Source organism: Ruditapes philippinarum, unplaced genomic scaffold (genome assembly GCF_026571515.1).
Source record: "Ruditapes philippinarum isolate M1 unplaced genomic scaffold, ASM2657151v2 ctg6975_1_1_1_1, whole genome shotgun sequence".
In the NCBI taxonomy this organism is placed as follows: domain Eukaryota; kingdom Metazoa; phylum Mollusca; class Bivalvia; order Venerida; family Veneridae; genus Ruditapes; species Ruditapes philippinarum.
Genome location: NW_026863786.1, coordinates 126,230 through 150,986, shown reverse-complemented (window position 1 = coordinate 150,986; position 24,757 = coordinate 126,230). Strand labels below are relative to the sequence as shown.

The following is a 24,757-nucleotide window of genomic DNA, read 5'->3' as shown; positions in this document are numbered from 1 at the left end:
TTTTTTTTAGAAAATCACACAAAAAAAATATTTTAAATACACAAAGCACAATGAATTTACTAAATAAGCACTGCAAACATAAAAAGTAACAGTTTTAAAACGCTAAAACTTGTTCAGGCAGAGGATTTATCACGATTGTAAATAAAACACAAGCACGAGAAAGTTCCCAGGTTCCAGAGACCATACTTCTCAAACAATTTCTCTGACCGAAGTGAATATTTTTTACAAATCCCGCCAAACGCGAAAAAAGTGAGATGTTATTTATTTGTTAGCCAATGAAACCAATCGTAACAACTCGGCAATCTCCGTCAAGTTCTTCTCGTCAACTTGACGGAGATTGCCGAGTTGTTACGATTGAAGGCGTCCGCGTTTTAGACTGCGCCGATTTTAGCTAAACTGACCTTGACCGCAGGTATCAACTTCCTGTTGAAAGTTTACAAAGTAAATTAAAGTTTCACTAAGTGAGAAGTTGTGTCTCTGATTTATAATTATTTAAAGAAATGCTTGTCCATGCAGTAGACGAACGAGATTTAACTTAAAAAAACAGATGGAATTTGTTTTTGTTTAAGAGGTGAGTTTCGTTTTCACGTGCTACAGGTGTGCTAATTTATATAGCCAACTGTTTTGATTGATTGATTGATTGATTTTCTTTAGACCGGGCGGTCAAGGATAACCTACGAAAGTGCAAGCACTTATTTCCAGTAGGGTCCTTACCTCAGCAGACACTAGAGACAGCTATGAGATACAAGGAAATCCGGGAACAAGTCCCTAGCTCTTATTGAATAGATTCCTTGGTTCTTTTACATGTTTTGACGTCTGAACTTAGATATTTTGTTCTGGGCCAAGAATCTCGCTTCTTAAATGCCCATACATGTATACTGTGCTCCTCTTAGGTCACGGTACTTAACACTTTAAAACAGTAAAGAACACAAACAATAAACTCACACTACCAAAACTGTCATAAACTGTATCATTTAGTCATTTTTCTGCTATATGACACAAAGAAACAACAATATATTCAATCAAAATTAGTTTTAATTTGTCAGATGTAGACCGTGTGTGGACTATTTAGAAAACAGTATGTCATCATTTAACTCGCGGTAATGGTGTTTTATTTCAGTTTTTTCATGTTTCAGTTAAAATGTCTTTATGTTATTTTGCATAATTTTAAGTATTAAAAGTATATTTACATTGTAACTCAAAATTTATTTTTTCAACAAACAAGAACATTTAGAAAATGATGATTGTTTCAGACGTATGCAACAATTTAATGGACTAATGTTGTTTTTTGCAGAAGTTTGTAAAATGTTGCTCAGTTTTACATACAAATCTATAGATTTAAATTATTTTGCACAAAAACTTTGTTGTTAAGGTGTTTGAATTAAATATGTCAATTCTGACCAATTTTAACACTGGTCACATGAAAATATGCCATTACCGCGAGATAAGTATTGACGCGGAATTAGTGATGTTGAGTATAATAGCCAAATATCTTGACCAGTTCAAGACTAATAATGCTACCTGTGTAAAAGGTGAGATAACCAGGTAACTATTTAAATTAGAGCTGTCATTGATTCAGTGCAAAGCATATCAACGATATATGGATATCAAGTGACTAAAATCAACGATACACCGATAAATCGATAATATCCTATACTCACTTGTCTGCCATTCACTTTCATACCTGTTTCAATGATTTCAGTCAAAAACATGTTCTGTACAGTGTCTTTACCACTGCATGATTTTTTCCAGACAATATTTTTTGTCACCATTGCTATAAAATAATTCCACTATATAACAAAAGGGAATTTGGAGGTTACGTACCATGGAGGTTACGTACCACTGCATAAATGTACCATTTTTGGAGATTACGTACCACTATAGAAATATATAATAAAGTGATATTAAGGGATAAGGTGTGAAACTATCAGGTTTATTGTTCAAATTCGCGCGTTAATTGTATTAATTTTGTAATGAGATTAAATATGTATGAATATAAAAGAATAAACAACATACCATACTCTATATTATTTGTATTTTATATAAATTATATATATGGTACGTATCCTCCAAAATATATAAGTGGTACGTAACCTCCAAAAATGGTACGTAACCTCCTGGTACGTATCCTCCGTGGTACGTAACCTCCAGTAATCTAACAAAAGCATAACATAAGATATAAATAACTGCTTCTGTATATATTTTGGGTGAATTTTATAATTTCTAGACATTTAATTTATAAGTCAAAAGTATCGATTTTTTAAAATGTGTATCGATTATTGATGGGCAAAAAAATATCAATGATACATCGATATTGTCGATATCAATGACAGCTCTAATTTAAATGAGACTTGCCATTCATAAGTTGTATCTTTTTAACTGAAAATTGATTTATCGGTCTGACAAAATAGAATCCTTGAAATTGCACTGCCTTGTAATAATAGTCAATACTCCAGGAACTTCTACAATCATGTACAATTATCCTCAGGTGTGAACGTTCATCAAAAACTGATTTCTTCATATATATACGTCAAGGTATATAACTTGCTGTAGCGTATTTCCCAACACTTGACGGTCAAAATTTTGCTCTCACATGTTTTTAAAATACCAGTAAGACATATTTTCATATCTATATGTGCAAACAAAGCACAAAAGAGAACTTCATAACATGCTTTTTATGCTCCCGAACATATAGTCGCCGCTTTGTCTGTCCCTCTGTCCGCACTACAGAATAGGGATAGGGGGCCATGTAACTGTAAACAGAACAAAAGGGAACAATAGAATTCATTCCGTAACAATAGAATAAGGGGCCATGGCCCTCTATTAAACAAAAGAAAATAACACTAGAAATGGCCCATTATCCCTATTCAATCGGACATCATAAAACTTTGTAGGTAGATAGATCACATTGGGTAAAAGTGCATTGTTGAAGAACCATAACTCTGTCTTGCCTAATTTTGGAGTTAAAGCCCTTTGTTCATTTTGACACATTGAACTTTGTCCTGGCATTACTCTAATTATAAGAGATATCAACATGAAACTTTGTAGGTAGAGAGGTTCTTATTTTGAAGTTATTGCCCTTTGTTAATTTTTTTTATACTTTCCTGTGTCCTTTTTGACTTTTGTCCGGGACATAACTCTAAAACTATTAGAGATATTAACATGAAACTTTGTAGGTAAATAGATCTCATTGGATAGAAATGCAATGCTAAAGAACCTAAACACAGCCTTGTCTAATTTTGGAGTTACTGCCTTTTGTTCATTTTTACACTTTTGAATTTTACCCGGGACATAACTCTGAAACTATAAGAGATATCATCACAAAACTTTATAGATAAATAGATCTCATTGAATAGAAGTGCAGTGCAAAAAAACATAACTCTGCATTGCCTTATTTTGGAGTTTTTGTCCTTTGTACATTTTTTTATATACTTTCCTGTGCCCAAAACCTTCTCGAGAGCATCACCCGGTTCAACCGGTTCTTGTTTGCATTTGGTAATAGGAAAAGTATGCCCCTGTCATGGCTCTTGTTTTTTTGTTGTTTTTTTAATAAAAGCTTTTTGCAGTGAGGGTGTTATTTACCGCCATCAGTGATACTTGTTGCTTCAAAATGAAGCATTTGCATTCCAATATTATCTTGTTTTTTGGGAGAGAGTTTATCAACAAAAAAAAGAAGAAGGAATATTAAAAACACTCTAAATGGCAAAATTTAAAATGTTGCAGGCTTTGTTTAATAAATGGAAAGGTTAAATGCAAGCTTGTGACAAAGCATGCCTTTTAGCAGCAGTTTCATTAAGGGTTCAACATTTAAACGTGAAAATGGTGAATAATGTCAGAATTGAAAAAAAATCTGAAGATATTTTCATAAAGCAGTTGTCACGGTGATCTTGGAACCTTCAATGACACTGTGTCATTGCATGAAAAATGGCACATTCTGTCTGCAAATAAAAAATAATTTGGTCCTAAACAATTAAACAGTGGGCAGACTGTGTAAAATGTAAATTTGAAAGGGGATCAGTGTGTGTATTTGGGTAAATTTATACTCGCCACCGGTTGCCCATATTGGCAAGTCCTCCAGAAGAGTATTAGTCATTTTAGATTTTGGAGGAAAGTGCAAGATACAGAGATGCTCCAATTTCAGAAGCTTCTCCTGGTTCTTTAACATACCAAGTGTTTTAGCACTCATACATGGGACCCCGATTTAAAGTCTCATCCGAATGACTGATTAGTAATGTTTAGTTGGCCAGTCTGGGAATCGAACCCACCATGTCAATTACAAGTCTCGCACTCAAACCGATTGAGCTATGCTGACTGGCTAAGGGGATCAGAAGGTATGAAGCCAGCATATTACAATTTTAAAAATCAGGTAATATATCATGAGGCCAGTTAGGGTGGTTGAGAATTAACTGGAACCACCTGACGAAGAAAAAGATAAATAGAACCTAGTTTATATAATTATAAGAGCTTAATAATTTTTGTTAAGACACCAATGCATTATTGACAGTGTTAATTGCACAGGACCCATTTACAATTGGAGGAAATAAAATGCCAGTGCTAGTCTGTGGCCTCAGTATGTGTGAAATTTTTTTGTCCAACATGGAAATCATTTATGAAATGTTACATAATCTAAACAAGTCTTTATGGAGCCAACCCCAATAAAAAAAAAACTCAGTTACGTATGTTAACTTTGAGCCATTGAGTTCATGGTGCTAGGCTGCCAGGAGGTTGGCAGAGTTCAAGGTTTTGTTATAGAAGGTTTTTTTTGCTGGAATCAAAATGAATTGTTTGGGTGAATTAACCGGTGCTTGAGTATTCTTTTTAGAGAGTAGACATTGTTTTACTGTTAAATTGGCCATAAAGTGATTTATGTAAGAAACTGGGATTTTGTTTTTGTATAAAATTTTCAAGTTCTCTAGTGTTCCAAAGATTGAAGATTTTCTTACATTCTTTGCTTTCGGTTGCCATAAGATTTATTTGTTTTTTTTTTCATTGTTGATGAGTTACTTTTGGAGATCCTGTATTTTAAATCTATGGCCCATCAAGCCTCAAAATGCAAATGTTCTTTTTTTTCTATTATTTTGAAGTCCTTTTGCAGTTTCCAAATGTTACCTTTTGGTGTTTTGGCAATCAGTTAAGTTAAAGTAACTAAGTATTTTGAATGGAAGTCAAAATACCACTATGTTAACATTTTGCTACCTTTATCATAAATTATTTCACATTCAGTGCTGTGGTACTTTCTTCAGGTAATAAGCATGTTACATTTATTCTAAATCCATAATAATTTATCTTATTTTTCTTCTTCTTTTTTTTGGTGAATCCCAAAGAGTGTCCCGGTCATAGGTAAAATAGGGTCAGTGATCCACCTACTATTTTGCCTTGCAATTCATTGTACTGTTATGAAAAACATAAGGGTATAATACATTTATATCATACATAATTTTATGATATATATATTACAATATACAGTAAAGTCCATAATATCTTTATTATTCAAACACTTTAATGCCTTTTTCGACAGGAAGAAAATTTTTATTACTTAAAGAGACTGCAATGACCTTCAATGACTAAATGCTTCTGCAGGGCAACATAATGTTTCATGATATATTAATCTTTTCTGTTTATGTTGGAGAAGAAACAAATGTATCAGATTACACCAATATTTCAAATATTTCTCTACAAAAATATCAGGCCAATATAAAGTTAAAACTTTTGGTTTTGGTTTGATTTAACAGGCAACAGTTTTTAAAATTACATAAAAATGTTTGGTTTTTTAATAGTTTAAGAAATGTGTTGTTTTTTTGCCATTTTTTTGTAACAATGATATCAAAATGTGTATCCATCTTTTTTTTTCTTTTAAAAAAATGAAAAGTAAAACCACATTAATTTTGATTACTAGTATATGCATTAAATAAGATTACCCTACCAATGACGATAACATCAGTCTGTCAGTTATTGTATTAAAAATGGACACAAGTATGTGACTCTTGAACTATTGTTAAGTTTAAGGTGTGGATGAATAACAATAAAAAATACTTCTGCCATATTTAATTACCCACTTCAGAGTCAGATAGAAAGAATGTTCATACAAATTATAGTAAAGGCCAACATAAATGTTGCTATGTGGTTCTTGTCAGGATTTCGAAATACACAATTCCTGTAATGTATTTTTATAAAATTCAGTAAATGTTGAAAACGGCTTATGGGTAGTAAGGTAATTATAACTACAAAAGGTAAATGAATGAAATTTTATGTGTTTTTTTGTCATGATTTTGAACTACATAATTCCTGTAATGTTTTGTTATGTATTTTTATTATATTCAGAAAATTTTGAAAATGGCTTAGATAAATATGAATAAAAAAACATACTGCAGAGGTAATTAATTAAATGGTGGCCAAGTGGTTAATGTGTTGGACTTGTGTAATCTAAAGAAAGCCTTACAGAATTATGCATTTTTCATTCAGATCATGTGACTTGATAATTTCATGAGCAGAAAGCATTCTTTTGTCCAAAAATAAAAATTTAAAAAATTAAAATAAAAATAAAACACTGGAAGAAATGAAGTCTGTGTTCATAGGATATTTTGGTTTTTTTTTTAATTAACAGAGAAAATAATGAAATATGTTTGATTATTTGTGAGGTATTGGTGATTACCAATAGTTTGATTTTGGAATTTCCTGGCTAAAATCTAACACAACAAAGGTTGGAAAATCAAATATTTACATGAAGCTTGAAAGTGAAACTATGGTGTTTCTTCAATATTATGGTCGATTCTTGAATATGTTGTTATATAGAATGTTTCTAATATAACACATAAAAACTGTGGATTAAGATTTAACAGAATAAAATGTTCTTCGCTGCCATTTAAAGTAGGCCTTTAACCGTTACCAATGATTTTGTGCTTTGGCCATTTTGCTGATAGGGAAAATTTAATAACCCATTATTATATAAACAGGAACATTCAGTAATTATTTATTGTAGTTGTTTCGGATATATGCCTTCATCAGATCAAAACATAATACAATTACCAGAAGAAACATAATTATATTTCTTTCAAACGAGCATTCTGGAATTATTCTTTTTCAAAATTCAAACGCAGAAGATGATATAGCTTTATATAGTCCAACACAATTGTCTTATTCAAGGGAAAATATGTAACAAATTTTCTCCACATTTCATGTTTTATCAGGAACCCAGTGTTTATTCTTAAGTGCCTAATTTGACATGATAAATTGTTTATTAGTAAGATAAACAATTATAATATCACTGTATTGCAGCCAGCCATATTTTACACAGCCAACATTTGTCTCTCTTATCACACAGAATTGCATTTTAACATTTTCAGTTTTTAACGTTTTTACCCATGGATTAAATTCAGGTGCAATATTTTGATAAAACACTACAGGGAATTTGGTGGAGGCTTTAAAATAAAGCTGTGTGATACATGATAAACTGGTGAGTGTTGGTGAATTTAAACTTTGTAATTAATGATGACATATATCAGAATCTGTGATTATTTATTGTTTGTCTAATGTTTTACAATAAGTAACAGTGGCACGTCACTGTAAAAAAGTTTTGACATCATTATGCTACTTTGATTTGTTGTTGTCGGTAATGAACAGTGTTAGAGCTTCTGTTGTTTTTCAAACACTTCATGCATTATAAGATGTATGTTTGCATGGTCAGGAAGATTTCGTGGGTCCTGTACTGATCGGCAAGATTATATTGTGCTATTTTCGTGTCTGGGCAACATCTCGTAGAAGCGAGATTCTGACCCAGAGCGAAAATATCTCAGATTATCAACTTTGACATATCAAAATATTTTGACTAGGTCCTGAGCTGCTCTGTTCTAGTCTACACATAAAAGGGACATAGGGGTTTTTCATCAGCAAATTTTGTGTGACTTAAACATTACAAAACTGTAATAAGGTAAAAAAAACCAACTACAACATTTATATCATTCTGATAATGGTTGTCCTAAATACAGGAAACGGTCTATTTTAGCGCTGTATTAGAGGTGTTTTTATTGTCAAACATACAGGGCTTCAATTATCCTGCGTTTACATATATTTTAGATGGCCTGGTAATGCATGCATATTTAGATTTAAGAAATACGTGTTAAAGTGATAATTTATAGTCACTTTGACAGTGTTTATTTAGCTGAGAGAGAAAGTTTTTATAAAGATACACACTTCAAAATAATGTGATACAGTCTTTACAGTGTATCTGATATCTGAATGATAAATTTAGGGGTGAAATATTTTCTCTAGTCTTTTGTACCTTTATTTTCTATTTTGAAATGTCTTTGCAGCATTGAAACTGATACCTGAATATAAATAATGACACAGGTATTTATCCTTAATACTTGAAATAAGAAAAAAAAAGTAGATGTAAATACAAAATATATTTTAATTGTATTACCTTTGTATTTCTTTTTTTTTTTTAATTTTTTTTTTTTTTTTTTGGGGGGGGGGGGGGGAGGATTTTAATCTTTATTAAGTTTCAAGAGACCTGGTAAAGGTATTATGTCATCTTTGCAGAAAATAAACACCTGGTATCTCTCTGTCCATTTTAACATGCATAAGTGGGAACCAGAGTTTAGAACCATGACCCTTTGACATCCTCACTGAAAGCCTGCAAGATGAAACTCTTACTATAAGGTATTAAATTCTAAAATGTTTCTTTGAATTTTTTTTTTAATGAAAATATTTTTTTAAAGTCATAAGTAGGTCACTGTACAGTTATGTGAAAGGATGGGGGTCTTGGTGACACATAGTTAAGAATGACACTCTTAAACTTCAAGTAATTAGTCATCTGTTTCACTGTACAATACATTAGGTCAGTGATTATATGGTGAAGTTTTTCTTGACCTCACACTGGTTTATAATGACTACCCTATTACATACTTTTGTAAGCTCATAGTCATTTTATGGTGATATGTCTTAAAGGAACTCGGACACTGAGGTCAAAACACCTATAAACATGAAATTTAAAATTCTTACAATTATATCAAGTGAAGCATTTCAAATAGAAAAAGTGCATAGAAAAATCAAGAAATGACACTGCTCAGTATTTGATTGAAAATCCATATTGTATGCGATCCATCTTTTATGCCATTCTTGGTCCGTTTTGAGTGAAAAGCGTATGTTGCAGCGTTTTTATTTGTTTGGGTCGTCAGACCAAACAAATTATGGTAGCGAAATTTCAGAGTCTAATGTTGTTAATTGCAAATGCCGAAAGTAGTCCACTTTTTGAAGCGGTTACTTCCCTTTTGTATGTGGACTAACGCCGAAAAATTCAGGGGAGATCACTGCATAAAGATGGTCAAAGACAGGCGCCTTAATTTACAAGCAAAGTAATTCCCGAATGGGCGAAGATTTCTAATATTCTTTTATTGTATTTTCTGATCGAAAATAAGTAAATACAAAGCGGACATTCAATCTCTGACACAGAAGTTTACGACAAACCTAATAACAAGTAGTTCTCAAAACAGCTTAAAACTAGCGATTTAAAAGAAAGAAATATTTTTATTTTGTTACAAGTATCCAACAAATTACAACGCATTCAAAGTTTAAAAATAGTGTTGGCTTATAGAATTTTCAATAAATGCACAATCACAAAATACGCGGATGAATATGATTTTATCAATGAAAATACTATTTTTAGCGATGTCGATTACCGAATACTACACAAACCGAGTAGTGGAATATATAGATTCTACATGTTGGACTGTTTGGGCGAGAAGATTTTCGCTAAAATATTTACTTAAATTTTAAACAACAGGTTTATCCTGAACAAAATACCTCGAAATTAATAAGGATTACAAACCCGAAATGCAATGGAAGTTCTAAATTTAGAATGACTTGATGTTATTCAGACATTGTTTGTATAATTTCTCCGTGGTACAGGGGTAACGCGCTCACTTAGTGAGTGAGAGGTCTCGAGTTCAAATCCCAGTTGAGGAAACTTTTTTTTTTGGTTAAATTCTTTTTTAAGTGTCTTTGTTAAGGAAGTAGCCATGATATGCAAGGATAAAGTGTGGCTGTCGTAAAAAAATGAACATAAATGATTTTTTGATGCAACTCTAGTTATGCAGAATTCCGTATGTATCAAACTCTGGTGCCTTGCAAAATGAATTACAATACATAAAAATAAACTTATACGGGAAAATGCATACAGATATACAGTACGATTTAGGTTGCAAAGATCAGAAAATACCACAGAACTTGCAGCCCTTTGATTCTTTATAAATATACATGCTTATAGTAAGCTCCAGGATTATTTACATCTGTGTTAAACAAAAGTTAAAGTCGTTACAAGCCCTTATTTAGAATAATATGGTTTTCTTCAGGCCGTTCACATATAAATTCACCGTGGCTGAAGGGTTTTCGGGCTCGCTTAGGAAGCAAGAGGTCTGGAGTTCAAATCCCAGTAAAGGTAACTCTTTTTTTTCAAATTGTTTAAGTCAAATAAACATTGGATTGAATATAAGTGTTGCAATTAGTCTTATAGCCAATTTACTACAATTAAAACGCTGGAAAGCATTGGTGGCACTATACATATAATCTCACAACCTGCACCTTTCTTACATTCTGAGACCCAAACAAATTCAGCGCCTTCTGTGCTTTGATTCATTATTGGGACATTTTGAACAGTATTAATGTCAAAATTAATGATTCTAGAAAAACAGAATGAGGGAATAATCTAAAAATTTGCACCCAGACCTGTATCAAATGATACACAAATTTCAGGGAAAATATTTCCTCTAACAACCTCAGTGAAGTCCCTTTACAAGTGAAATGAGGTCAGTTGGTATAGAGAGGATACTGATTGCCTCATTTTACTCTCATAAAAAAAACGCAAAAGGACTAGATCCTTTGGTGAGGTCACCCAAATTTGATTAATCACTCAAAAAACTGTTAACTGTATTTATGTTGTGGAATTTTTTAAAAAGGTGGAGATAGAATGAATTTGGAATGGCAAAATAACTGATATAAATTGTGTGCTGCCACCTGGTGTGATTAATGGTATCATTTAATGGTAATTTCCCCCCCCCCATGTTAATAGGTAATGGTTACATACACTTCACTTTATAAGATGTCCAAAACCTATACCATTAAAACCAGCTTCCATTTATTTATACCAAAGTTAATTTAATGCTGAAATTATCTGAAGGTGAAAAGAAAGATTTTCTGTAATGATGGTCTATCTACCTAACTCTTCATTCTGGGCGGAGCATAAGGTCAAATCAAGGTCTCTTCATTCAGTCTGATTCTTTGCCTTTTTCTCCGCCTCACCCCATGTCATTTTCAAGTCTTTTAATTCATTTAAATTCCACCGTCTTCCTCCATGTCATCTTCCAAATGTTTAAGTCATTGTAACTGTTATAAATTTTTTTAATTTTTTTTGAAAAAATGTTACAAGGCAAGCCTTAAAATTATCTTTGTTTCCTATACCTCAATCACGTTGATCACATTCTCTGTTTCCATGTTAGGTTAAAAAAAAACATTTTTTTTCCTAGGCAATAAAATCTTTTGGTAGCTGTGATGTTTGGGGGTAATTAGCGGATGTTGGGGAAACAAACAATATTTTTTGTTCTAGGCCCTAAATATTACAAATTTTATTACATTAGGCCATTTTAAATTTTCAGCCCTGTGTATAATGCTTGAAATGTGATGCTTGACTGTTAACAGAGATAGTTATATAATTATTACAATGTTAATAAATATAGGCTTACACTGTAATAATATCTGGAAAAAGTGATCCATCAGAAGCATTAATCACAACAAAATTACATGAAAATTGTAGACTCGGTTTGATTTAGTCTGTACATAAGGGATAATGAAAAAGTGCAACATCCCCTCATGGCTCATGCCCCCTGATTAGCACCGAAGAACTGCATGAAGACTAATATGTCTATAAAATAGAGAATATAAGAATCCCTAAAGAAAGCTCAACACGACAAAATTTAAAAAGTTGCGGGCTTATTTGATTGAGCCTGATTAGTCTAATTATATCGTTTTAAGTTTACACTGAAGTAATTTTTAAACACTAAAGAAGCAAATATGAAAATTAAGCTTGGCCTTTAAGGATGTAAAAAATTGAGACAATTTTTTATGCACATTTACATTGCATCTTGATGTTTCATGATTATTTGATTACAGTCATTTAGTGTCAATTTGTGTATGAACTCCTCTAATGTGGGAACATTCTGCTATGTGTAAGTAGTTTCATTATTAGTGTAACTCTATAGTATAGTTTTTCTTTGAGTCCATTATTTTATTTTGATTTTATTTTCATGATGAAATGATTCTGTATTATTCATTTCTTTTATTATTGCCAGCTTTTATGGAAAAAAAATGCTTTGAAATATAAAAATGAGGCAACATATTGTACTTGAGAATCAAAATAAAGATAAATGTTAATTTCCTTATATAGATAGCAATATAATGTGTACCGATTTGGCTGCAGTGTAATTTTGAGTCATAGAATGTCATGATTTAAGGCAAGGATTTACATGTGAATGAAATTTCTGTTTTATGACTCTCATATATATATTTTTGTGCAGAACACTTGTTAAAAATTCCTGAAGGGTTGTTTATTGTTTGTTATATATAAGCTGGGAGGAGTGAAATGAAGTATCATCGATAACAATATATTTATATATTATTAAATCTACGAACTCTTTTGATTCAATACTATTCCATTCAGGATATTTTAATGAGGAAGTTTTGGGATGTGTTTTAATATGTTCTGGATATATATTATATTGTGATTAAAATTTTTCATAGAGAATATTTCACTTTAGTTTTCAAATACACCCAAGTTGTCAGTAAAATAAAACAGCTTCCAGATTGATGTGAAATTCTGTTCTTGTTTTTCTAATGGAGAAAAATGATTTGTTAAAGTAAAATGACATATTTAAGAATCTGGTTTATATCATAAAACAAATTATATTTAATTTTGAGATGTCTGACTACTTAAAATGAGGAAGTTATTAATTATGACGTACCTAATATCTTAGGTTTAGTTAAAGGGACTCCACTTAGGTAAAAAAAATTCACATGATGGGACTGAACATATTTTTTCAAGACTAATATTCCATTTGATATTGGTATAGACCAATAACATGGGTTCAAGATTTTAGATCATTTACTCATTCTCCTTTTCCAGAATAATTTATCTTATTGTGAAAAATGTTCTAAAATTGAAAGGCATAAATTGCTGCCTTTTAGTGCTAGTTTTTACTCAAATTGGGCAAAGGATAGCACAAAAGTATGATCTTTAATTCACTTCTGAGTACATTTATGAATTACCTTTTGCATGTTTCTATGTATTTAAGTATATTTTAGCTGATCTATGATAGAAATTCAAATTAATTGTTATTTAGACCTCATTGGAGTTCCTTTAACCCTCAACCTGCTTGCAGCATCAGATTTTAGTCATGTGACCAGTGCAGAACAATGTCAAAACGTACAGAGTGAATAGTGCAGACCATGAGCTGACGATGTGCACCTGATTTTGGTCTGCGCTGGTTGCATAGCAACAAGAAGCTGCAGTAAGTTGAGAGTTTAAGACTATAAAAATTTAACATTATAATTTATATTGTACAAAAACACATAGTTGGTTTGCATATCAGACAATCTCACATTTTGATAACTTCAATACAGTATATTTTCTGAAGAATTTTCCTTTAATTAGAAACAAAATAATTACAGAATACATAAATCAGAGTAATGAGATAAAATTTCACCAGATTTGTTTGTTTAATTGTTCATATGAGGAAATATATTGCCAATTTTTCATGTTGTTGTTGTGAAGGATAATGAGGAGGTGGTGGGTGAAGATTTAGATGTACCTGAGTCATGTAGAGATACCTGTTGATCAACTGGTCCAAGATTTTCCTGCAAGATAAACATTTAAAAGCTTGAATCTATCAGAGCTATGGAATGATGTTGTAGATAAACATTGTGATAAATTCAGCAAATATACAGCTATAAATATATTCCCCTGTACCCAAGATTAGCTCCAAAATTATTACTTATCATCAAATCATTCGATCAAAAAAAATGTTTGAAAACTCTTCACCTGTTGTATGAAATTACGCAGAAATGTTTTTATGAAATAAGTTTTATATTCTGAGTGTAACAGTTTAGCATTTTGCACGATTTCATGATGAATTTAATTTCTTATTGATTGTTTACAGTCAGTTTTTGGAACAATTGTTAGGGGAAAATAATATTTTATTTATTGTTTTATTGTGAATCTGAGAACAAAATTGTGGATAAAGAACCAGTCTGATTATTGTCAAATTTAAAACAAAGAGAACCAGACTGTTATATGGAATTACTGTCATATGTGCCATTTATAAGTAATTGTGGGAAAATGTCATCATTTGGAAAATTGGAACAATTACATCATGACCTTTGCAGGTAATTGAAATTTTTCTGTTGTTGAAGTTTTGTTTGCTTTCAGTATATATGTGAAAATTCCTTTTTATTGGATTTGGAAATAAAAAGTGTTTTAAAGATTGTAAGCAAAATAGGTTGGCAAGTATAATATGAGCCGTGTCACGACAAAACCAACATAGTGCGTTTGCGACCAGCATGGATCCAGACCAGCCTGCGCATCCGCGCAGTCTGATCAGGATCCATGCTGTTCGCTTACAAACCCTATAACAAGTAGAGAAACTGATAGCGAACAGCATGGATCCTGATCAGATTGCGCGGATGCTCAGGCTGGTCTGGATCCATGCTGGTCGCAAACCCATTATGTTGGTTTTGTCGTGACGCGGCTCATATATGAAACCTTATTTGGTTGTGCTTGTAGACATTATAGTGGTTAACTAAAATTCTAGCTTTTGTCTGTATGATAATGCCTGGCCCAGCATATCAAACATTATAAAAGCTGGAATATCGCCATGTGATATATAACATTTAAACATAGTGATGTTGTGACTATAGTAAAACAAATGACAACAAATTATTACACAGTTTTAACTTTAATTTTTGCTATGACATTTAGGAAACTATCAAATATTCTATGTATTAAAGTACTATTTGTAAGATAGCATTTAGGGCACAAATTTAAACAGGACTTTGGTAAAGTTTTTCTACTATACAGTTAAGTTATTGTGATAGATCTTGTTTACATTTCCTAGGTTATGTCACACTGTTATCAGAATATAAACACAATATTACTGTAATCATAGACTAATCTTTCCTATATTAGCTGTGAACAAGCTTCCTTATCGGCCTATAACTGTGATTTCCAGCATGGAATTTGGAGCTCTCCATTATTTGTTTAAGGCATTCAAATATAAAAGTCATACATGTGAACTTTTTAATGATCAAGTGGGAGATTTTTTCTTCAAAAAGAGGGAGGTTTTAGAATTTGCAATAAACAAACATCAAAAAGAGGGAGATTTCTTTAATTTGTGAAAATACCCCTTATTTTAAGAAAAATCTTTGAAAATATGGCTGCAAAAAGTGGGAGTCTCCCGCTAAAAGTGGGAGAGTTCACATGTATGAAAAGTACAAAAATGATGAATCTTGAAACAAGACCTAAAATGGCAAAATTGAAAATATTGTAGGCACTGTTTGATTGAGTATGTTCATTGACTTGAAAGCTATACCATCCACACCTTGCAACAGAAATATTGTAGTCAAATGCAGCGCTAGAGTGTATACTCAATGTAAGCTGTGATATATTGGCCTAAAATAGGTAAGTCTTCATTGTCACAGATGTGGTAACTTTAAACATCTGACAAAAAGGTCAACTTTTTAACTCAATAATTAAGCCACTTGTATATAAGGTCAGTGTCTGTGAGGTGTAGTGTGGGGGTGATGTTGGGTGGTGGGGGTGTGGGAATGAAGGTGGGAGGAGGATTGCTTTAGTTTAAATGATAATTGATATATACCCATTATTTATTTCCACAAAAACAAAAAGGTAGAAAGTCAAGCCCACAATTGCAGACATGTCTATGTTGGTCTAAGTTCACATTGATTTAATATTTTAAAGCAAAAAATAAGTGCAATAGCACAATCACTGACAGTACGTGACTCAAAATCTTACAAAGATATCTCTTGTATAATCAGACTAGCAGTTAATAGTAAAACAAGGTGTTTCTTTAAATGTCTGACACAAGTAATAGCTAGATTATTATAAGAGATAAATCGTGAAAGACGATATTTCACCGTGGTCTTAATGAATGAATAACATTTGTAAATAACGAATGTCCATTATATTCCTAATTGGTAGAACAAAACAGTGCTTTTGTTAATTAATGTTTACAGGTTACGGCATTGATTTAGATCAACACTGATTTTAGATAATCATGAAATTTAATTACAACTCTAGCAATACAGGTGACCAACTTTGTATTTTTTTGTTGTTAATTGAGGGGACGGGGTAACTTTTTTGTGTGTCTGTGTTAATACCACAAACTGTATGTTCTATGTTTGGAAGGATGGATTTAAATCAGTTTAGATTTGTTTAAATTTTAACTGGATATTTTGTATATAATGGCTGTTGTAGAAAGGTGGCAGGATCTGTACAGGTATTCTATAATTATATCATTATACAACTATACTTTCTTTGCTTATTTTGATTGTTTTAAATTTTAAGTAACTTAATACACAAGTCCTTTTATGGTAGATCAAGTCCAGTGATCAATTTGATATTGGGTGTTTGGTCCCAATGATTAAAGTAATACTTACTCTGAGGATAAGATAACCGGACTCCGGTTAAAGCTCAACTATTTCAAGAAAAAAATCAGCTATTATGATTGCTGCATTATAAATGAGCCGCGTCATGACAAAACCAACATTATGCGTTGCGACCAGCATGGATCCAGACCAGCCTGTGTATCCGCGCAGTCTGATCAGGATCCATGCTGTTCGCTTACCAACTTTATTACAAGTAGAGAAACTGATAACGAACAGCATGGATCCTGATCAGACTGCGCGGATGGGCAGCTGGTCTGGATCCATGCTGGTCGCAAACCCACTATGTTGGTTTTGTCATGATGCAGCTCAAATGTAGTTGTCATGCAATGTTAATTATTATATCCCATTATTCAAACATTTTAAAGGTTCTCAAACTTCTGAAACATGTGATACTTGCTTATCATGATAAGGTGCAGTTGTTAGACAAGGGGCATAATTTTGAAGCTATATTTTTGGGGTTATGCCCCTTTTTAACATAGAATTTTGCTGTGATTAATTAGCTTTAGCCACTATATCATAGTCAGGCTATGTTAAACATCTTTGCAATCTGAACATCCATAACCAACTTCAAAATTTCATCAAAATGTAATATAAATTAATCATGCACAATACCAAAAATTGATCTTGTACTGTATTTAGCATTGATTAATTATAAATAAGTGTTGACAGTCAAGTATCCAGTGTCCCTCTAATACCCTGCTCAGATTTCCTTAAACCAAAATGTATGGCCCAAAATTAATCTAGCAATCTTACAACAATCATTTACTTTAATGATTTAGTTAAAACTAAAAGAAGAAAAAAACCAATGAAATTATAATTAAGCAACTGGACAGTACATGGAAACAGTGTGTTTAATTTTAGGATTAGCAGTAAAGAACTTTTCGCAGCTGGACACATAAACTTTGTTCTGATAATCTGTCTACTATATTGTAACATTTTTACAGGGGGGATCTACCTGTAAAGCTGCTTTATGTATTTCTGAGAAATATCTTTCTATATAAATAATTTACCGAGCTGTCAAAATGTCTAAACAAGTTATAAATAAACAATTTTATGAAGGTTTCCTATCTTAGCTAGACATTTTGTCTTAGATATAATGTGATATCTTAGAAAATGTCTATCTTTAAATGATACAGATTTATTTCTGGTTCCTGCAGTTGATGTAGGTATTACATAAATTTGTTAAAATAATGTACAATAGAAATTGTACATTGATATGTTTTTGTAGTTTTAAAAATTTATTTATTTCACATTGTTTGACTTTGGTATACCAGAATGGTATTTTCAGAATGTGATGCAATTTCAGAAGGGCAGATAATCCTAAATTAATTTGTCATGTAAAGTTATGTCCCTTTTTCAACCATCCTTAACATACTGTCCAGAGCTGATAAATGTTCAGCGTGCTGGCCATGGATGGGCAGGTTTTTTTGTCTTAGAATTGTCTGTGTTGACACTTAATAGTTTTGTTTTGTTTCATTTTTCCATAGGTGACAAAAATAATAATAAATTTTAAACATTAAAAAGTTGATCGCACTTAGATGTTGCCTGTATCATAAACATCAGCTATAGTTATATTCTCTCCCTTGTTAATATTAATGTCAATTTATTGTACAATTACAAAATCCAGAGATGCTTTGAGTAACAAACTTATATTATTAAAAAAAAAAAATTAAAATAAAAAATGCATACTGTATTTATTGAATATATTGATTGAGGTAAGTTTAAAATGCAAATTCTTAAACAGGAAATGCAACTGGTGCCCTATATTTAATGAATTAATTCAGCAGAGTACAGAAAGCAACAAGTTATTATGTCGTACAATTATTCCAAATCTTGTCACTTCTTCCGTAAGATTTTATGACATATGAATACATTATATAGATTGAAATAATAATACATTTTACGTTTTACGGTCGAACAGATTGTATGGAAAAGGCCCGGTAATAGGCGGGTTGTAGTTTTGTTATTATGCAGTCAATTGTAGCACCAATATCAGATAAAGTAAACTACAGGTAATTTTAAGTTGTTATTTAAACAGTGATTTATTTTGTGTTGAAAATAATAATATTTTCATAATATTTGAGTCAGTGGTAGTTGGATTAATAACTGGATTTTAAGCAGTTATATATTTTATCAGCTACGGGATTTTAACTGTTAAGTTTGTTGTTTTATAAGCCTTGGGATTTAAACAAAGGTTTAAGGAAGTTTAAGTTTTATTTTTTATTAACCTCCGGAATTTTAACAAAGTTAATAGAAGTTGAGTTGAGTTTTTTTTTAACAGACCTTGGGATTTTAACAAAGGTTGAAGCAGGTGAGGGTTTTATTAATGGCATACCCTTGCTGAATAGATTATGCCACCAGTAATTATAGCCAGGCAAGCCTGAACAGGGGGATCAAACTTGCTACTCCTTCATGGGTATGTGGCTTCTAAACCACTGATATACCTATAACCTCTTTAATTAATTGATAAGTTTATAGTAGCATTTAAATATACATACTGAGCTCCCTAGAATTATTTCGATACTAATTTGGAAAGAAGGGAAACATCTATGATGCAATTTATAGTTGCCAGCCCCCTCAACATTTATATTTTATATATTGAATAATTTATACAATGAAATATACCACAGCATTATCATATCAGTCATAAAATATTTTAATGTTTCTTTTATATGCATGAAATATATCCCCCTACCTGTATATGCAGATGAATATTTTATTTTTGTTTTATTCAAACAATATGCTGTAGGGGTCATGTTGTTCACCAGCTGAAAATTATTTATTGTAAAGTTGAGTCTGTCTTGGCTACAAAATATCTTTTGAAGTTTTTGTTTATCAAAATGTTTTCATGTTACATGGCTCTAAGTGGATGATGTGTTTTTATTTGATAGTTATTTTGTCAAGTTGATGTCAGATGAGTTAAGGTTTTATTGTTGTTTTACACCCTATAAGCTTCTTGTTATTAAATAGAATTTGACTGGTCATTTTGTTATTGTTTTAACAATTGTTTCAAGGCAGAAAATAGTTCTTTGTTTTTGGTATTGAACTGTGAGGCTGAGTTTAACCTTTTCCTTGCTTAAAATATCTTAAATGGACTTGTCCATTTTTCAATCTGGACTACACCATTCTTCATTTATTTGGGAAATTTCAAAATATGTTCTGAAACAGTTGAGACCATGATGATCAGATAGTGTGGATGTTCCCCTGGCTGATCTTGGTCTGCACTGGTTGCATGGAAATATTTATTTGTAATCAGCAGGGTTAGGGTTAAAGTTATTTAGCAGTATAATTTTCAAACATGCATGACTATAGCTTTTCAAGTTAAGATATTAAAGCAAAATAAATTGAGGAATGGAAAATAAAAACAACCATTAATGATGTAGGGATGTTATCTAATGATAGTTATGAAGAGTGGAATAATGTTGTTTTTGTTGTTTGATGGTGTATAATATGATTGTTTTATGTTGTTAATGGGCAATATGTTTGTTTATTGTTGTTTTAACTGGTGTTTTATGTTGTTTTAATAGTTCATTAATGTTGTTATATTGTTGTATATTTTCAGACTGGTGTTAGAGAAGCATCACCAGAACAACATGGCTACCCGGCATATCGCCGTGGAAACCTGGCTGGAGGCACTGGGTATGATGGAATATGTGACATGCTTCTCGCAGTATAATGGTGTTGAGGTGAGATATATTTATACTTGTCTGTCTATTCTTCAACCGTTACCACCCTCTGTATTTGAAATGGACTTGTCAATCATTCTTTCAATCTGGGGACCAGTTTCTCAAAGCTCTGAGATGCAGAACCTTACATAAACTGCTGATCTTTATTAAGCTTAGCTAGCTTTATGTCACATGAAGGCAGCCACACAATTTGGTTATTGAAAAAATTAATATGAAATGAGATTGTTTTTGACATAAGGAAAGAAGATAACATATTATTCCTCTACATTAAAACTGAGAGAGATATCCTTATAAGTTTTATTATAGGTACAGCTTTGTTCAAATTATTCTGTAGGGGGCGTACATGGCAGAGTGATTAAGATTGTTGACTTTAAACCCCTTGCCCCTCACTGCAGTGAATTCAAATCCTGACAGGTACTTAGGATTATTCATGTGAGAAAGCTTAGTCCAGCTAACTCTAGCTTACAGTGCTACTCAGATGTCCATTATGACAGTGCCTGAAATAATGCACAGAAGGGCATGTGATGTCTTCCTCCACCAGTAAAGCTAGAAAATTGCCATATGACCTATATATACTGTGCTGGTGCAATTTACAGTAAGACCCAACCATATAAAAAAATGAGAGAATAATTTTTTAGTTAGATGAAGTATTAATACACAGTTGTGCAGCTAGATAACAACTCCCTGCTGAGGTTTATTCTAATGAAGTATTGAAATTTATTGCACTTTTATAATTCTACCTGACATATTATTTGAATGGAAATTAATTAAATTAAATTTAAGCTTTTTAATTTAATATTCTCTTCAATGAGTAATCATCTTATCAAGATAGGCATGAAAGACACATTGGTTGTTTCATTTCAAGTTTTAGCTTCACTATTTGAGGAATAGGGACAGCTAGTATACTCACTCAGGTGTGAGCATCACACTGGTTAAGTTTTTGTGTGCAAGTTGGTATATCCAAAACTACAGAAGGATATTTGCTGAAATTTCACACACTAATTTATGATATTAAGGATTACATGGTGAAAAAATCTGCATTAGTCTAAGTAGATAACATGGAAAAACTTTGTCTGAAGAAACAAAGAAGTTGCATGCCTTAATCCAAGTTATGTTGTTTTTATATCAATAAGATTGTATGTTTTGTTTTTAATGATTTTTTGTTCTCTTGCAAAGAAAGATAAATATCCTGTTTTTGTAATGTCTGAGTAACACCTGATCATGTTAGCAGACAATCTTGATTTAAGATGTAACAAAATGGCTGATAGTGGGGTAAACATAGTGGTTATGATTATATCCTATAGCATTATGGTCACTTTGGAAAACGTTATTTCTGTTTGTATTATAATGGATATTCTTTGTTGTTAGTGTACACTAATTTTTTTAGATTGATTGTGTTGGAAGCTATTAGCTTATTGAAACACTTTTGATTCTGTTCCTCGAACCAACAAGTACTGAGCAATGAATGTAAAGTTTCTTACTCACAGAAATAAACAACAGCTTGCCCCTGATTGGGTTTGAACACCCATGTTGCCAGCAATCCTTAGATTACTAGTCCACTTCGCATTAAATGGCACACTTCTTTGTTGTTTATACTGTTATGAATAACTTAGAATGATACAATGAATTAATTTGAATTTAAGCTTTTTAATTTAATATTCTCTTCAATGAGTAATCAAGATAGGCATTAAAGACACATTGGTTGTTTCATTTAAAGTTATAAGCTTCACTATTTTAGGAATAGGGACAGCTAGTATACTCACCCAGGCGTCAGCATCACACTTTTGTTAAGTTTTTTGTGTGCAAGTTGGTATCTCCAAAACTACAGAAGGGAATCATTTAAAACTTCACACAAAAATTTATGATATTAAGGATTACATGGTTATCTAAGTAGATAACATGTAAAAACTCTGTCCGAAGAAACAAAGAAGTTGCATGCCTTTATCCAAGTTATGTTGTTTTTTTTATCAATATTAAAGATTGTATCGTTTTTTTTTGGTGTTTTTTAAAATGATTTTTGTTCTTTTGCAAAGAAATGAGATTCAAGAAGATGAATATCCTGTTTTTGTAATGTCTGAGTAACACCTGATGTGAGCAGACAATCTTGATATAATATGTAACATTTATATGGCTGATAATGGCGTAAAAATTGGGATTATGATTAGAACAAGTACAGCATTATGGTCATTTTGGAACATGTTATTTCTGTTTAATATTATCATTGATATTCTTTGTTGTTGGTGTACACTAATTTTTTTAGATTGATTGTGTTGGAAGCTATATGAAGCTATATTGAAACACTTTTGATTCTGTTCCTGGAACCAACAAGTACTGAGCAATGAATGTAAAGTTTCTTACTCACAGAAATAAACAACAGCTTGCCCCTGACGAGGTTTGAACACCCATGTTGCCAGCAATCCTTAGATTACTAGTCCACTTCGCATTAAATGCCACACTTCTTTGTTGTTTATACTGTTATGAATAACTTAGAATGATACAATTAAATTTGACTATTTAAGAAAGGATATAGGTTTTTGAGATGTGATGCTCTGTAATATTTGGTTGTTCTACCTAGATGCCACAAAATTAATATGCTTGTCCCTATACTTAACAGTTTGTCACAATATTTGTCATTGCAAATGGTCCACCATTTGCTACTCTACCATCAATCATTCTTCAAAGGTATCACATTTGCATTTTTTAAGGAAAAAAATGATTGACAAATAATTGCTTGTGCTTTTTCTCTCTCCAGAATTTGTTATACATGTCAGAAGGTGAGATAAAGGACCTTGGTGTGAAGAATGCAGCACATCGGGCAAAGATTGTCTCCAGTTTGAGAATATTGAGGGAGAAATATGAGAGGTCAACTTTACCAGGTAAATGATGATAATGTTTATTAATTATTAGAAAGCAATGTTTCAATAATTCTGGGTAAGGTAGATCTTTAGAAAATGTCTTAAACAAAATTGAAAAAAAAAAAAGATAAAAAAATTACCATTGCTAGCCCCTCACAGCTATGGGTTTGCATTCAGCCAAGAACTTCGGATTCTTTCATGTGCAGCTATCTAACGGAACATCAGTGGTTTCTCTTCAGGTGCCTGATTATACCTAATACATAAAGAAACACCTGAGATCTTTTTTATCCACCAGTAAAACTGGAAAGTCGCCATATTACGTTTACAGTGTTGGTGCCAAATAAAACCAAACCAAAAAATAAAAAGATAATAAAAATCTGTAAAAGATTATGTGCAAATTTTTATGTTTGGTCCTCTGAGCAAATGGATTTACATATAATCTAATTATAGAATTTATAAAGTAAGAAACATTCATTGTTAATGTCAGAATGTCAAGTATTGTTTTAATATTCTGAAGAAAAAAAATCATTGTAGTAAAATTTTATTTTATCATAGATTCATTTTTGTACAATGACATACATGTATATCATGGTATGGAATTATCTTTTGGTCTTTCCACATCATTTGTGTAATTTACAACAATAAATTTACTGTTTTTCTTTAAAACATAATATTATTTTGTCTGTGATAGTCTCTTTCCCATTGTTACTCTTACTTGTCATTGCAATACAATTTTAACACTAGTTATTCAAGTACAAGTAACTAGTTACCTCCCTTGATACACACACTGACCTTGGTTGTCAATCAAATTTGGTCATCTAATTGACAGTTTAATGTCAGTTTTAGTGTTGCAAGGCCGGCAGGTGGATTTTTGACTAATCATTGACGTTAATGCATCATGATTAGTAATGTCATTTATGGGGCTGATGTAAAACTAATATAACTCTTTATGTATTATTAATTGACTTACACTGTTTTTGTACAAAGTTTGTTTTCCAAAGCAAGGTTCATCCTTGATGGGCAGAAATAATAGAAAAAAATTATGCAGGTATAAATAGGGGAAGGAAAGAAGAAATAGGTCAAAAATGTGCAAACAACCAAAAGAGTATCAAGTACTATAAGTGATGGTTATTAGATACAGATGCTATTAATTTTGAAGCATAGATTTTTTATGGTAATATCTTAATGTAAAAATGTTGGTTTTTATTACTAGCTTGTAATTATCCTGCCCATGAATTCAGATGTAGGATATTTTCTGCATATTACTCTTATGAAATACAGTGCTGATTTTTACCAATATGTGTGTATAAACATATTTTTTAATAAAAACATACATACAAACATACAAGTGCTGAAATAAGATGGAGTTATATCATTTTTGGTGCAGAACATAAAACAAAATTTAAGAAGGAATAAAATATTTTGTGCTGAATAATATTGAATATTCAGTTATTCACTAAGGGACTTAGGATATTCATCTAATATCATTCT

At 31.7% G+C, this 24,757-nt stretch overlaps 1 protein-coding gene across 9 annotated transcripts in view; it reads left to right on the top strand.

Annotated features, from left to right (window-relative positions):
• Nucleotides 1-395: 395 nt before the first annotated feature.
• LOC132723335 (breast cancer anti-estrogen resistance protein 3 homolog) overlaps nucleotides 396-24,757 on the top strand; it is a 30,975-nt gene continuing 6,613 nt past the window's right edge. Inside the window, exons 1-4 of one of the 9 annotated variants that reach the window (XM_060708027.1) lie at nucleotides 396-571; nucleotides 10,350-10,435; nucleotides 20,288-20,411; nucleotides 23,164-23,287. In XM_060708027.1, the coding sequence (XP_060564010.1) occupies nucleotides 20,319-20,411; nucleotides 23,164-23,287 (217 nt within the window). In that variant the 5' untranslated portion in view covers nucleotides 396-571; nucleotides 10,350-10,435; nucleotides 20,288-20,318. Of the gene's footprint in view, nucleotides 572-7,256; nucleotides 7,454-10,349; nucleotides 10,436-12,127; nucleotides 12,219-12,867; nucleotides 12,906-13,800; nucleotides 14,431-16,456; nucleotides 16,557-18,639; nucleotides 18,738-20,287; nucleotides 20,412-23,163; nucleotides 23,288-24,757 lie in introns of those variants that run through there. The other 8 variants (XM_060708028.1, XM_060708025.1, XM_060708026.1 and 5 more) reach the window with 8 other exon arrangements.